This window comes from Gallinula chloropus, assembly GCF_964237585.1.
Source record: "Gallinula chloropus genome assembly, chromosome: 2".
In the NCBI taxonomy this organism is placed as follows: domain Eukaryota; kingdom Metazoa; phylum Chordata; class Aves; order Gruiformes; family Rallidae; genus Gallinula; species Gallinula chloropus.
Genome location: NC_140086.1, coordinates 137038706 through 137053735, shown reverse-complemented (window position 1 = coordinate 137053735; position 15030 = coordinate 137038706). Strand labels below are relative to the sequence as shown.

At 50.5% G+C, this 15030-nt stretch overlaps 2 protein-coding genes across 2 annotated transcripts in view; one reads left to right on the top strand and one right to left on the bottom strand.

Moving 5' to 3' along the window:
• Positions 1–5391, top strand: part of DYNC1I1 (dynein cytoplasmic 1 intermediate chain 1) — a gene marked incomplete at its 3' end in the record, with an annotated part of 189441 nt that extends 184050 nt beyond the window's left edge. Inside the window, exon 17 of the mRNA XM_084260489.1 lies at positions 5281–5391. Coding sequence (XP_084116615.1) covers positions 5281–5391 — 111 coding nt within the window. The remainder of the gene's footprint in view (positions 1–5280) is intronic.
• A 5670-nt stretch (positions 5392–11061) lies between these two features.
• The window catches only part of SLC25A13 (solute carrier family 25 member 13), a gene marked incomplete at its 5' end in the record, with an annotated part of 75594 nt that continues 71625 nt past the window's right edge, over positions 11062–15030 (bottom strand). The window contains 3 exons of the mRNA XM_084260678.1: positions 11062–12245; positions 13123–13213; positions 13291–13449. Coding sequence (XP_084116804.1) covers positions 12056–12245; positions 13123–13213; positions 13291–13449 — 440 coding nt within the window. The 3' untranslated portion in view covers positions 11062–12055. The remainder of the gene's footprint in view (positions 12246–13122; positions 13214–13290; positions 13450–15030) is intronic.

Here is a 15030-nt window from a genome sequence, read left to right as displayed (position 1 = left end):
TTTTTTTTTTTTTTTTTTAAGTGACCTAACTTAAAAAAGCAAATGTTGCTAAAAGTTGTTAAATTACCTGAAATTGAAAAGAAATCTGTGTTGGTTTGTGTCTTCAGGCACTGGGGTTTTGTTGCTTTGCTGTTGCTTGGGGATCCCAGCACTAGCTGAGGCAAATGGCAGCTTTGAGAGCCGTCTGGGCCAGAGCACCTCCTTCTCCTGAGCTGTCTCTGGCAGCTGTCAGAGCAGGCCTGTCCAGTGAAGCTGCTGAACAGCACAGCCCAAGGGACAACACGGGAGGTGCGGTTTGGATTTGTAAGGTCTCTGCTGTGTGGACTGGACACTGCACACCGGGAGAATCTCTGCCCTGAGGAGGAGATGGAGCAGGCTGTTCCTGGTGAATGAAGCTCACATTCGTGCTGCCACCTGAGATGGGCTGGCCTGGAGCGGAGAGGGCTCTGAAACTCTCTTATGAGGGGGGGACATAAACCATCTCCTGGTCAGTGCTGGTGTCAGGGAGGCCATGTGTTTGTTCTTCAGGGCTGGAAAGTTAACAGGGAAATGGAGTGTTTGGCTAGAGTGATCACCTCAAGTAGAGTGCTTGGGTAGAGTCATCACCCAGGAAACACAGGGAAGCCTCGGGAGGTTCAAAACTCCAAAGGCTCCGTGGTGGCACCAGGAGGTAGGGTTTTGGTGTGCATGGCATAGACCACATAGAACTGTGACACATTGGCAAGGCACAGCTGCTGCTCATCAGGAAGAGCCTGGCTGTCATTTCCTTTGAGTCTGGTCATTTTATTCTGGAGAATAAGCACAAGTTGTAGCAATTTTACCTTTAAACTTCACAAGCCTTGTTGCTTCAGAGTCACCTGTAACCCCATGACTCTGAAAAATGAACTGGAGAGATCCACTGTGGTTGCCCTGTGTGGCCCAGCTAGACAAATCCCTTCTTTCCAAATCTAGATGTTGTTTAGAGCCTTTCCAGTCTTGAAAGCACAGCTTAGGACATTATCACCCAAAGAAAAGAAGCGGGTGAGAATGATGCTGGAGACAAGGGGCTTCTAGTTAGCCAGGAATCAGCCACCTCTAGCAGATGTGAAGAAGAGCAAGAGGACAGAGAGATCTCAGCTCATAATTTACAATCCTTTTGCTGCTGCATCCCACCATCTCACTTTCTAGGCCCTTTGTATTCTGTTCTGTCCAATCAAGAGTTGCAGTCCTTCGGTATACGTATATGTGGTGGAGCAGGGAAGCACAGGCTGGGAGAGATTCACATAGGTATAATGTTATTTCTCTATAATAAAATCAAGAGGTAACTGTAACAGGAGTAGGCAGGAGTCCGTTCAGTGGTACTCCCTGGGTTTGCTGATGTTACCAAATCCACCTCCCTGGTGCTTAATGCCAGTGGTGGCAGCTGGGAATCAGCCCTCACGTGCAGCATACAGCCAGTCTCCGTCTGGGGCTCAACTGAGCTCGCTCTGCCTTGGCATCTGAAGGCTGCTGGCTGGAGGTGCTGCCTGGGGAGGCTTTACTTTTCCCAAAATGTTATTTGTTCAGCCAGGACCAGTGTGCTGGGGAGTTGACTCTTCTTACCTAAAATCTGCTTATCTAAAACCATAGCGATAGAGCTGGTGGAAAAATTGATTCTGAGAGTTTGCATCGTGTGAATCAGTTTTTTAGTATTGGCAAGAAGTTGTTTGTGAACTACTTTAAATGATAAAATCTTAAATGTGCCTAATACTTAGTGTGTTACATATCTTTGTTATTTGCTGTATGTTACTGATCATGTAGGAAGCAGTTAGAGATGCTCACAGATACTGAGTGCTTTTGGAAGAATATTTTATGGAATTGGGGGAGGGAATTTAAAAAGCTGAGAGTGACATAAAGAAAACTCTGAATTTTTTATTTATTCCCCCCCCCCAAAAGTGCCCCTCATCCAGCAGCTTAACAGAGAGAGTTTGGCTAAAGTCACTGCTGCGCTTTGATAACACCAATTTTCCTCATCAGAGTTACTGTCAGGTGCAACCTAAATGTACCATGGTATTTAAGATAGAGCAGTGTGAGTAATACTGTTAATTAGGCACGGGTAGCACTTACCTTCCATCATGAAGGGATCAAAGGAGGAGTCTTAATAGCATTTATTTTCTTGTTCTGCTCCGTACCTTAGTGTCCATTCATTCAAATAACCTTCTGACCCAAGTGTCAGTATGAGTTCTTGTGCTGTCATTCTGCTTTGGTGGACATTTCTGCCCTGCATTGATATCAAGAAGGCTGCTGGGACTCCACGCTTGCTGCTTTGTAGTAACCCAAAGGTGACAGAAAATGGCAAAAAATGCTGGATGAGTGAGGAATCCCCAAGTAGCTCTAAACCTCTGCCCTCCTATGAAGTATCTTCTCTGCCCTGGTGTTCAGGGGAAAAAATCTTGTGCAGGGAAGCTGAAAGGGAGACTCCCCAGACAGACCATGTCCGTGTCCCCAGCTGAAGGAACCTGAATGGAAAATGTCTGGAAGGGGAACCATGAATTCAGGCAAGAATTTGAATGGGAGTTTGTGGATACTTTTGGTTTTATTTGTGGTCTTCTGCTGTATAACTATTGTGATTCCATACCAGGGCCTTCACAGAGAGAAACAGGGGGTGGTGGTGCAATAAAAGTCAGTCTTTCCTTTGGCTTTGGTACTGCCAAGGTTTCCCTCTGCATCCCTGAGGAAGTTGTATCAGAGAGGCCTGTTCTCCCAGCAGTCCGTTAGCAGGATCGGCCCCTCGCTGATGCAGCACGTGAGATTAAATCAGGTAAAATCAGACGAAGTTCTGAGTAATCAGGTTGTGTTTGGGCACTGAACGTTCCACCTCTGGCTGAAGGTGTTCCCTTGAGCCTTAGCTGTACTGTGAAAGGGGTCATTAAAAGTGGCCTGGCTCTGTTAGCTGCCAGCAATGCAGGTGTTTGTGGGGAGCATCCTCAGGTCTGCAATACAGAGTAGGCTTAGTAGTCTGGACTTTGATTTTATTTGCCCGTGGCTATGCTGCAGAGTACAGGCAATGATGTTACCTCAATGTCATAAATAATAGATTTAATTTTTGTCATTAGAATGACATATTCTCTTCTTCAGCCATTTAATAAAAGTAATGCTCTTCTGGGACTTTAAAAGACACAAGGAGAAATGAGGCTTTATTAAATTCACTAAGTCCCTTGCCTAGGATTCCACTTTAACGATGTTACTACTTGAAGCAAGCGAGACTCGTTTCATCTTTTCATTCAAGAGGCTGATAGATGGTAGTGCCACCCCCATCAAAAGAAACAAACCTTTCAGGACACAGGCGGTTGTAGCAGAGAGATGGCCTCACAGCCGGTTGTGGTTGCATCTGTGGTAGAAGGATCTTTGTGCTGTCCTTCACCTGATAGTACCTCGTACAGGTGTGTGACTGTGAGCAAACCTGCCCTGCAGGTACCTGTGTGTTGGTGCACTCACCTTTGTGTGGTGCCTTCCACAGAAGGGTTCTGAAAGAACAGAGCTGTCTGCCCAATACGGACCCTGACAGACCCACGCCTCCGTGTGTGAGCGTGAGAGGCAGCTGTCTCTGAGCTTGTACTCCTCCAAGTCTGGTCTCTGCTCCTGGGAAGAGTAAAGGTGAAGAATGCAAAGTGTGGGAGACATGGCAGGGAACACCCAGAGGGTGCAGCAGGGGCTGTTACTGAGGGCTGGGGTGGCTTTCACACAGGGTGCACTTCTCAGTCTGTAGCCTCGGAAAATGCTGAACTGTTCTGTATTCAGCATCTCCACAGAGAAGAGGCAGCCTTGCTCTGCACCAGCCCTTCACAATGTCACAGCGGCGCTGATACGTGCACTACACGTGGAAGCTTTAAAACACGTGCTGTTTGTCTCCAGAACCCTGCATCACACACAGGCTCTTGCCCCACCCGGGCCTGCTGCTTTGTGTAATAGATACTCTTCTTGGTCTCTGGTTGCATGTGCTGCTGTTGGGATGTAAGGAGAGGAGGATGATTTGCCTGTATCCCCTTACAGTGTACCGCATGGCCCCCAGCGTGCGTCCTGCACCTGCTCGTGCCAGGCAGCCTTAGGTAGCCAGCCAGCCCCATAGCCAGCCAGCCCCACAGCCAGCCAGCCCCGTGGTGCTTCTGGCAGGGGTTTAAAAGCAGTAGGTCAGCACAGGGGGTGTTGGGAACCGCAGGCTGGATTCGCTCAGGTTTGCTAGTCTGAAGGCATCCCTTCAGTAGGGTGACCTGCAGTTGTTTGAGTGCCTCATGGTTCCCAAACAATTGCCCAAGTCAGTACCAAGAACCGTGTAATGCCTTGAAACAGTTATTTCTTCCTACTGTATCCAGGATGTGATCCCAGGGCTTCAGGAGGGCAGTAAAAATGCCTATGGTTCATTTGGATGCTTGTTGCTGGCTTTGTGTTAATGAAAACAAAGTTTGAGTAAAATGCTTGGTGCTCTTCCTCTTCTCCTCCTCTTCTCTTCTCCTCTCCTTCTCTCTTCTCTTCTCCTCTTCTCTTCTCTTCTCTTCTCTTCTCTTCTCTTCTCTTCTCTTCTCTTCTCTTCTCTTCTCTTCTCTTCTCTTCTCTTCTCTTCTCTTCTCTTCTCTTCTCTTCTCTTCTCTTCTCTTCTCTTCTCTTCTCTTCTCTTCTCTTCTCTTCTCTTCTCTTCTCTTCTCTTCTCTTCTCTTCTCTTCTCTTCTCTTCTCTTCTCTTCTCTTCTCTTCTCTTCTTCTCTTCTCTTCTCTTCTCTTCTCTTCTCTTCTCTTCTCTTCTCTTCTCTTCTCTTCTCTGGGGGAAGGGCCACTGAAATAACACAATATATTTCATTTACTATCAGGAGCTTTAATGAACTTCAGGAGAATAGTTTCAGTGCAGTGTTGTAAGAGCTCTGTTACCTTGTGCACACTGACCTCGGTCCTGCACACAGTCCTGCCTGGGCACAGACAGCCCTGCTGCCTTCAGATGGCCAGCTTGCCCGTGTCCAGTTAACCCCACGTGTATTGTTTGTGGGGATTGAGGCCCCACTTTGGTTGGGAAAACCTGAAATACTTTAACCAAGGGGTTGGTTTTGCAAGAACACTCCAACAAAACGCTTTGCCTTCAATTCCAGCAGGTAAACGCTTTTCTTTTCCTCTGCCACTGATGGCAGAAGCTCCTTCCAGGCGGTGCCGAGTAGGCAACTGCACCGGTGGTAACAGCAGGAGCTCTCCTCAGAGGAGGTGCCTCCGCTTTGGGCCAGGGAGATAACCGCCCTCCCCACGCGGCCGCTGAACTCCCTGTCGGTTCCCCCCGCAGCTGGCCGTTCCCCACAGCGATGAGTGGACCCGCTTCGCCCGCACCCTGGTGGAAATCCGCGCCAACCGAGCCGACAGCGAAGAGGAAGGGGCGGTGGAGCTGTCGGCCTAGAGGAGGAGAAGGAGCAGCGCCCGCCGTCGCCGGAACAGCAGCCTTCCCCGCCGAGCACGCCGGGGTTCCGTGTCCCAGTGGGTCTTGCTGTGGCTTTTGGTGCCAGTGTACGTGCCAGTGTTGCTGAAAGCATCCCGCATTAATCACGCCGCTTTCCACGAGGCTGAGAATATCCAGAGCATTTTCGTACTTTATATTTCTGTCTGAAAAGTAAGAAAGAAGAGACAAATCAACCCTTTATGGGTTTAGTTGTTGCCTTTTAACTACTTAGTAGCTGTATTTAATAGCTAGGAACCCCTGGTTAAACTTGTGCTCGCGTTGCCCTTCTGGCGCAGTCCTATTGAATCCATATGAAGCCTGATATGATTATGTGCAGATGTGGGGTGTGCTTCACTGTATGGGACTGGGCCAGAGACTTTAGATGTGGTGTTTCACATGGTGACTTGTACATTATGAATGGATGTACTATACGAAAAGTCGCTGCTCCTTATTTATTGCGGTGTGCTGCATGGAACGTATTTATTTGAAAGCATTTAAAATAAACGATCCCAAAGCATGTGCATAACGAGGGAGCGGCCTTGTCCCTGCGCTGCCGCGGAGGCTCCACTGAAGCCCACGTGGCGATCACCGTGCATCAGCTGTGCTCCCGAGGTGAGGTCTGCAGAGCTTGGCCTGAGTGGGTGGAAGGAGATGGGCGACTCATGGAGACAGTAACCCACATCTTGATTGCTGCATCACTTCCTTGTCCTCCATCCCTTGCTGTGTGTGCTTACTCGCGCATCCGGGCGCACGCGGGGCGTGCGCCCGGATGCGCGAGTAAGCACACACAGCAGCACCACACAGCTGTACACACCAGAAGGAGAAGGAATAGGAAAGACAAAGCCTCCTCAAACCGCCTCAAGAAGAGACAGGTTGGGATAAGGGGCAAAGGGAATGAACAGAATGAATGTTCAGTGTGCCCAGTTGGCCAGCGGCATCCTGGCCTGCATCAGGGAGGGCGTGGCCAGCCGGACCAGGGAGGTGATCCTTCCCCTCTACTTGGTGCTGTGTTCTGTTTTAGGCCCCTCAAAGAAGGACATCGAGATCATAGAATCATAGAATATCCCAAGTTGGAAGGGACCCATAAGGATCATCAGGATGCTTGAGGGTGTCCAGAGAAGGGCTGCCAAAGCTGGTGAAGGGTTTAGAAGACAAGTCTCATGAGGAGCATCTGAAAGAGCTGGGAGTGTTTAGTCTAGAGAAAAGGGGGGAGACCTCATTGCTCTCTACAAGTACAAGGTGGTTGTAGTGAGGTGGGGGTTGGTCTCTTGTCCCTGGGAGCTAGTGACAGGACAAGGGGAAACTGTCTGAAGTTGTGCCAGGGGAAGTTTAGGTTGGATATTAGAAAGGATTTCTTACTGAGAGGGTTGTTAGCTATTGAAATAGGCTGCTCAGGGAGGTGGTTGCATCACCATCCCAGGAGGTGTTTAAAAGAAGAGTAGATGTTGTACTTACTTGGTGAGATGGTCTAGTGTTGGACCTAGTAGGGCTGGATAGATGGTTGAAGTTGATGATCTTGAGCGGGCACAGGGGCTGTGGAGCACTCACAGCTATTCCGTAGCTCAGAGGTGAATGCTACGGAAATCACAGCTGAGGCACCTGCAAAGCAGCTGCTCAGGCATCTTCTCTGCAGGGTTCACCCCCCCCCCCCAAGTTTCCCTTTGGACAAGCCTATGCAAGGTCGGGGGGGGGGGGTGTGCCAATGTGGCCAAAGCAGGTACAGTGCAAAGTGGAGGGGGTGGGGGCATGCTTTGGCCTTTCGTGGGTCACTGGGTTAGGAACACACACAGATCGGCAGCATCCGTGGGGCCACAGGGGGAAGGTGGGCAGCTCACTGCCCTTCAGTCCCCCCTCCCCATGGCGAGGTAAATTCCCCTCTCAGAAGTGTGGGGACACTGTGGGTGCGTCGCGGCGTGACGGGAGGGGGTGTGCAATCGCTGCTCTCCCGTTCGCGGCACAGTGGAGGCCTCTGGCCAATCTGCTGCTGCTTTTGCCCTGGTACCACTGGAGTTTCAGAACCTGGGCAGGGGCTCCCTGGTCCCCTTCCAAGCTCTCCCTACATTATGGCTTGGGAAACTGTCTTGCGAGCAGGCTCAGAAGACCTTCAGCATTTGCTGCTGTGTGCAGAGCCCCTCTCTATTTTTGGGGGGGTGGGGGTGGAGTTCAGCAGCATACAGAAGGGACAAGGTCCCACACTGCCAGAGGAATGACCTGGGCTGTACAGACAGAGCAACATGAAAGGGCCGTAAGAGGCACCTGAAGCAGCCAGGAGAGAACCCAACAGCAAGAAGAGGCATTTCCTCCCTTCCTGCTGGTCATGTGACCAGCCCTGGCTGCTGCTCGTCCAGGCATCTCCAACAGCTTTTGTTTGTTTGATCCTTTTTCCTATAGCTAAGTAAATAGCTCCACCTCTTTTGGGGCTTTCCAAAAGTCGTGCACGACAAGATGGTCCTCAGAACCTGCCTGGTAAGGAAATGATTATTTTCAGGAAGTAGAAAACATCTTCTCCAGGCTCCTTTACCTACAAACATCCAGAGAACAGCAGGAAGAGCAGCAAGAGTCCACTCCATGCTCTAGCACGGTGAGGATGAGCAACATGGGCTAAGAAGGGCAAGGCTGAGTTGGGGTTTGGGATGGAGGGGAGGACTGTGAGGTGGCTGCGGAAGAGACAATTGTCTGGAAGACAGAAAACCCCTCAACGAGCAGGATGACATCCCATGTAGAGTGGGATGGTCCCCACTGAGCAGCGAGTCACTGGGCTATCACCAGGGCAGCATCAGTCCTAGTGAAAGACTCGGTGCCTAATGGTGCTTGTTGATGGAGCCTGTCCTCAGGAAGCTCAGAGGACTGGTTCTCCTTCAAAGTTACAAGCAGAACTTCTCTGGTGGCACCACCATGCCTGGTACATGCTGGCTGCACAGCCCAGGCATCAGCGAGCACAGAGGGAGGCGCAGCCCTTTGCATTACAGCTGGAACAAATCTTGCAGGCGATGGAACTGCTGCTTGGGGTGATGAGGAGTAACACAAGGAGCAGTTAAAATGGTGACTGCCTGTCTTGAAATGCCATTTCGGTCTGCAGGGCAACAGGCTCCTTGCTGACGTCCTTGTGCTCAGCACTGGGAGAGGCTGCCCTGCCCGACCGCGCGTGCCGGTACAGGAACTGCTCATCCCAGGCTGCTTCTCCGTTACCCACCGTGTTTGCCGTTCTCTCTCCAGACACTCAAAATACAAATGTCTCCAGCCGTCCGTATTCCCAACCGCTACACGGCTTACAAAGGATCCCCACCTCTGGACACTGTCTTGTAGCGCAGGCAAAACAGCAACCCCTTCACCCCAACCCGGAGCCTGAATTTCAGGGCAGCCTGACAGCGAGGTGGGACAGTTCCTGTCCGCCCGTCCCTCTGCCGCGGTCGCGCCGCAGAGCCGAGGAGCCCCGCAGGAGGCAGCGCGCTGTGCGCACACGGCGGAGCGTAGGGCAGGGACGCTCCCCACAGGCTGCCCCCCCCCCAAAGGAAGACGCAGGGCGGTTTGACGGGCTTTGCATTTTTAGCAGGTTTAGGACAACCTGCCCGGGTTATTTTTGAAGCCTGTGGTACGTCTGCTCACAAAGGCGTCCCTGCAAACTGAGCATAAACCCAGCCCATTCATTCCCCAGGGACCAGGCAGAGAAGCATCCCTCAGCTTCTGCTGGACCAAGAAACACAAATACAGGGTAACTGAAACAGAGGTACCTACATGTCTGTCTGTGTCCCCCCCCCCTCGACAGGTGACATCACCAATATTTGGCCATTCCTTTATTCTGCAGCCCAGCCCCGGGGAGTTAGCTGGGCTGCAAGAAGCAAGTGAGGTTACATTTTATCCCGTTCCTCCCACACTTTGCATAACTCACCCAGAAACCCAAGAGGACAAACATCTCAACACTGTCCTCGGGGCCTTTTGTTTGTTTGTACAGCAGTCTGACAATTCCTTGGCCTGCAAGCTCTTCAGAGCAGGAATGCATCCTTTTGTGTCTGGAGGAAGCTGGCTGCGGGCAGGGATCTTCCCCAGGATCTCTGGGCAGAGCTGTAGGATGCTTTGAGACCTTTGAACTGGGCTGCGTGTTGATGAACCAGCCACTGGCTCTTCCACCCTTCCACCCCTGCCTCCATCCTCTGCTGGTCCCAAAAAGAACAGTGGAAGGGCAGAACAAGCCTCTGAATAGTAATGGGGTTGGGAAGGGCCACCATGGGTGGTGGCGTCAGTCCCACCTTGCTCATGAAGGCTGTGGCCTTCTGAGATGGACCTGACCCAGGAGAGCTGGGCCTGAGCTTCATCCCTGGGCTGGGAGCTTTGTCCCTGGGATGAAGTCATAAAAATACTGCCAGGCCTGGGACAGAAAGGGCAGCAGGGGAACGGGGCACAGCCATGATTCACTTTGCAAAGCACAAGCAATGGCCTTCACCCCATGAGCCAAGGAGTTGTGCAAGTCTTACAAACCCCAGCTGCAACTCCCCTTCCATCCCAGCGGCGCTGGGGTTCAGTGTCGGAGCAGAGGGACGTGCTCTGGCCGTGCAGCCGGGGTGTCCCTCCTCGGGCTGTGCCAGGAGGGAGCAGCTGCTGGCAGAACTCCACACGTGGCCAGGCATCTCCTCTCCTGGAGCCGGGGAACGAGCAGCTCAGCACTCAGACATCTTCCCCCAGCCCCTCATTTTCTGGATAAACCCTTGACAAGGCAAGTCAGGCACAAGCGTAAAACCAGCTCCCAAAGTGCCTAGAATCTCCAGTGTCAAGCACAGGCAGCTCCCGGTGAGAAAAGTTTAACTTTTATGACAAGTCTTAACCAAAACTCCTAACAGTTAATTCTGGAGTGATGCAAGGGGCAGCCTTCCCCCTCCCCCTCCCATTTCTGAAATGAAGGAGCTGTCATGTGGGAACAGTCACATACACAGGTTCCAGGGCAGCAGCCGGCACTGTCAGAGTGCAGCACAGTCCCTGCACACTGGTGTAGCCAGGCTCCAAGATGCAGCTGCAGGCAGATGTCATCTTCTCCCCTTGCTTCCACATGCAGGAGTGCCACTCGTGCCACTGCTGCCACAGCTCCATTTCACTGGTAACTCCAAGATGCAAATCAATCCCAAAAACATAATTTCCATGATGACCAAACACCACAGTAGAGCAATTTCCATTTCAGCCCTTCCACAAGTGACCATACAACCACAAGCTGTTGCATACCTAACTCATTCCCCTCCAACGCATTCCCTCAGGTTACAGTCAGTGTTGATGGCACCTGCCCCCCACCCCAAGAAGACAAATTCTTCCAGGTCTGAAGAGGAATCCCAGAAGACACCCAACAGGACCTCCAACTGACAGTGCCGTCAGGCTGTCCGTAACAAATTAACCTCCCCCTCAAAAGGTCAAAATATCAAAGCTGACTCCAGCCTTGGGTTTTGCCTGGGGATAAACATCTTTTTTCAGTGACATCCATGGCCCAGATGTGTTTTCTACAGAGGGGAGCTCAGGCAATTTGTTCTCAAGCTGCAGGTGGCTTCACAGGCCAGTGTCCAAACACTCTCTCAAGCTAACTTTGTAACTGAAGTGGAAGAAGAGGTCTGACGTGCTACACTGTTTCCGTAACAGAATACCATGTGTGCATCTCTTTGAAAGGTTTATTTCTATCTTCATAAATACATCATTTTCTAAACACTGTGCAAGGCACCAAAAAATTAAGTAAAATCTTTTCTTTTAGAGTATTTTAATCTCTTTTGACTCAATGAAGTAAATAAGAATCTGAAACCACCTATTTGCCAATTACAAGCCAGCGGTTAAGGCAGGTACCATCGATACAGTGCATGAATTTTCTATTGCAGTTATTTAAACAAGCAGCGTTGTACTATAGAAGTGCATATACAAACTGAACTCCAAACACCAGCAACCCAAGAGAGGCACCCAGTCACGGAATCTCCTCGTGTGTGTAGTAGAATGCCAAAAGTACTGCCGTAAAGTGCAAAGACTATGGACAATAACACTTTCTTCTGAGCGTTTTGATACCGGTAACATAATACAACCGCCGAACATTTAGAAACGTGGTTCCCGTTACAAAAACATGTTCCACATAAAAGCTTCATAATACAACCCAGAAACAGAACTTTGTGCGTGTGCGTGTTTAAGAAGCCGAAGCTGCTCTGGCGGCCTCAGGCGCGGGGCGTCGTGGCGCTGAGCCCCGCGGACGCGCTCGGTGTCTGACCAGCCCACGTGTGCCGCCACGCCCGTGCCGCGCTGAGCGACGACCTGCGACATCCGCCCCGGTAATCTGCAACCCAGCGCTGCCTGTAAGATGATCTGGTTCAGAGCTCTCACCCAGCCCTCCCCAATGAATGGAACCTAAAATTAGTGTCTTCCCAACACAAGCGCATGTCAGATGCGGACGAATACATTCATGGTCCCGAACTTAAAACAACTGGTAAGAATTTCACAGTGATCTGGTTAAGGAAGCACAAAGACAAATGATTACATTTAAGATGAAAATTGCCTTACAACTCAAATGAAGCCAAATTGTTATATGATGAGAAGCTAAAGGAACGAAGTATTAACCAATTAAAAAAGTGGCTCTTTCCCAACTAATAGCAAAAATCCTACAGCAACAAACTTAGGGTCCTACTGCTGCAGCAGCCTTTGAGGTAGGTGGCGATGGCTTAAACCGAGGTAGGTAAAGTCCAAACTTGTTTTCAATCCCTGCAAAAGTGGCGACTGCCAATTTGTAACCACCAACGTGGTCAGGGTTAGGAGCAGGGAGCGTGATCCTAGATTTAGGAACTGGCTCCGATCCAGCCGGTTTTCTGCAAAACAATAAAAATAACGAATTAACATCCACTGAGTGAAACTGCTATTCACAAAAACCTCTTCTCCTCCTCCATCCCTCCACCCCATCAAGCAAGCTGCAGAACACGCTTGAGTGTACCTCCCAGGAAGTAACTAAGGGAAATGCTATGGTATAATGAGAAATACTCTGGTTTAAAACCTTCCAGAACAGGAGCCTTCACGTTGCCCGAGTATGGACAACTCCAGATAAGATTTGTAGTGCCTTATCAAAAGCACAGCATGGGGGAGCAGGGGCTCATACAGCCAACCCAGGAACCCTGCAGAGTTTAAGTCATTTTGCTGGTGGCTTTCAAACTGCTGTCTCCAAAGCGTCAGAAATGGCCTGCAGCAGCTCCAGGGATGATGTTAAACAGCCACACGCATCCATCAGTACTGCCAGCAGCGACAGGAGGCAGCGCTGAAGCTCCAGCAAGTAGATTTTGGATCCGGTGACACCTGTAGACTTCTTCTGGGTGCCAAATGCCCTGCTTCATCAGGGGCACAGCCCCTCCATGGAACTAAGGAGGACTAATGCAGAGCGTGTCCTGCCCCACAGGCGTGACACTCCCCCCACAGCTCTGTCCCCAGCCCATCACCGAGCCTCGCACTGTCTCTGTTTACACTAACGCAGGTCCCCAGCTTGGAACAGTGACATAAAACATGGTAACATCTTGCTGTGAAACAGGTACTGGAGTATCACCCTAACCTCCACGGGTGTAGCGTGGCTTACACAGCATTTACACAGCCTTTGCAATGCACCCTATGTAAGAGCAAAGCCCCAGCCCTGACCTAGGGAGAAGCAGGGAGGCAGCGCAGCTCTGGGGTCCTGGGCAGATCCCCACACCTCATACTTACACTCCCCCAAAGTCCACGTAAAACCACCTCTGCAGCAGCTCGTACGTCACCAGAGTTACGCCGAACTGAGGCGAAGATCGAAACACACGGGCTAGAAAGAGAAGACAGTTCCTCAGTGACACAACTCAAGGTCAGGAACCAGGTAGCAACCAAAGCCCTTTTACACACCTCCTGCTCCTTTCCACAGGGCCTTCGGACCTTCCTCTCGAAGGATCTTTGCGAAACAGTCCACGACGCCGCTGTAGGTGGTCTGTCCTGCCCGGGCTGCCACCTGTAGCCTTGTTTTGATGACATCCGCAGGGGTCACCAGAGAGGCTGCTGGCATACCTACAACACAGGTATCAGCTGCTGGGTACCTCACCAGCCTGCCACATCCCTCCTTTCCCCAGGGATGTAAACGAGGGGTGGCTTTCACTCTTGCATCAGGAGAGTCCAGCCACGTCTGATTTAAGTGTAAGGTGGACAGGAGGACAAGCAAGAAGAGGCAGCCTTTGTGGATCTGCCTTCACCCAGAGAAAGGTTCTCCTAGAGGAACCACCACACCAGATGCTTCCTGATGAGCTGGGAGGCATGGGCTGGATTTTTTGGCACTAGCCAGAAACCTGCATAGTTAATAAGCACAAAGTTTTTGGAGGTGAGGTCGATCTTTCCCTTTCCTTTTCACGCCTCTCTGTGGTTCCTGGCATTCTGGTTGCACACTGCGCTGGAATGGCCTGCACACACACACACATACACACACACACACACACACAGGCAGCAAACTGTCCTGAACTAGGTAACATCTGCACTCTCAGCAAGGCCTGAGAGCTCAGGTTTAAAAAAAGGGTCCTTCTGCTCATGAGGAGTGCTCAGCTGCAAAGCCACAGGTGACATCCTCGGCAGAGCACTTGGGGGAAGACTCAAATTTACCCTGGGGGGTTAATCAACTAAAAGTAAAAAATACCAGATTACCATTGGGTGGTATCTGTAAAATCATTTCTACCCAAACAGGGGCTGCCTGGGTTTGGAATTTTAAAAAATAAAGCCATAAAAAAGCCCCAAGACTGTACCCAGAAGACACTGTCTCTTATGGTTTTATTACTTTTCCATTCTGCGTCTGTTCCAAACCACCTCGGTCAGATGTAGATGCATAAATCTCCTTTGCTTTTTTTTTTTTGGGGGGGGGGGGGGGCTTAATACTTCTGTAGCAACTGCCTCCAGCACCAGAGCACCCTTTGTCCTGCAGGCTGCTCCGAGAGATGCAAGCACATGCCTGTCACCAAAATAACTCCTCCTCCTTCTCTCTCGGACCCCCCAAAGGAGTGCACACACTGATCTTGCACAGCGGCCAGTCTGGCAGGGAAGTGCTCAAACCCAGGGAAGGCTTCTCAGCTCCAGAAATGCTGAAACTCCTCTCTGCTTAGACTCACCCACGCCAAGATACTGGGCAAGACAATTTAAAGCCAGACTATTGTCCTTGAAAAGCCAACCAGCGTTTTCAAGGAAAACCAAAGGGCCCACTTAGGAACAATGCTCCTTACTACCCAGTGCCTTCCACCTCCTTACTACTTGTTCTTTATTACTGAGTATATTTTGCAGGTAAAGATGAGTTTAATCCTGCTTTTAGAAGCTACATGTACAACTCAACAGACAAATACACAGTTGCAGGGTGCTGCTGTGCATAGCTTCCAATGGAAAGGAGACAAATGGCACAGCAGGAGCTGATGATAAAGGAGTAAGGGGAGGAGAAGGAAGTTAGTGGAGACAATAAGCAGATGGAGTGAATTAAGCAGAGATCCTGTAGCTGATACTAGAATCATCTCCTCAGAAAATAAAGTGGCACAACAGGTTGAGACATCTGGTGAACGGCCAAAGCCAGAAGCACATCAAGCCAGATGACACACGTTGCATGAGTCCCTAACAAGGGAC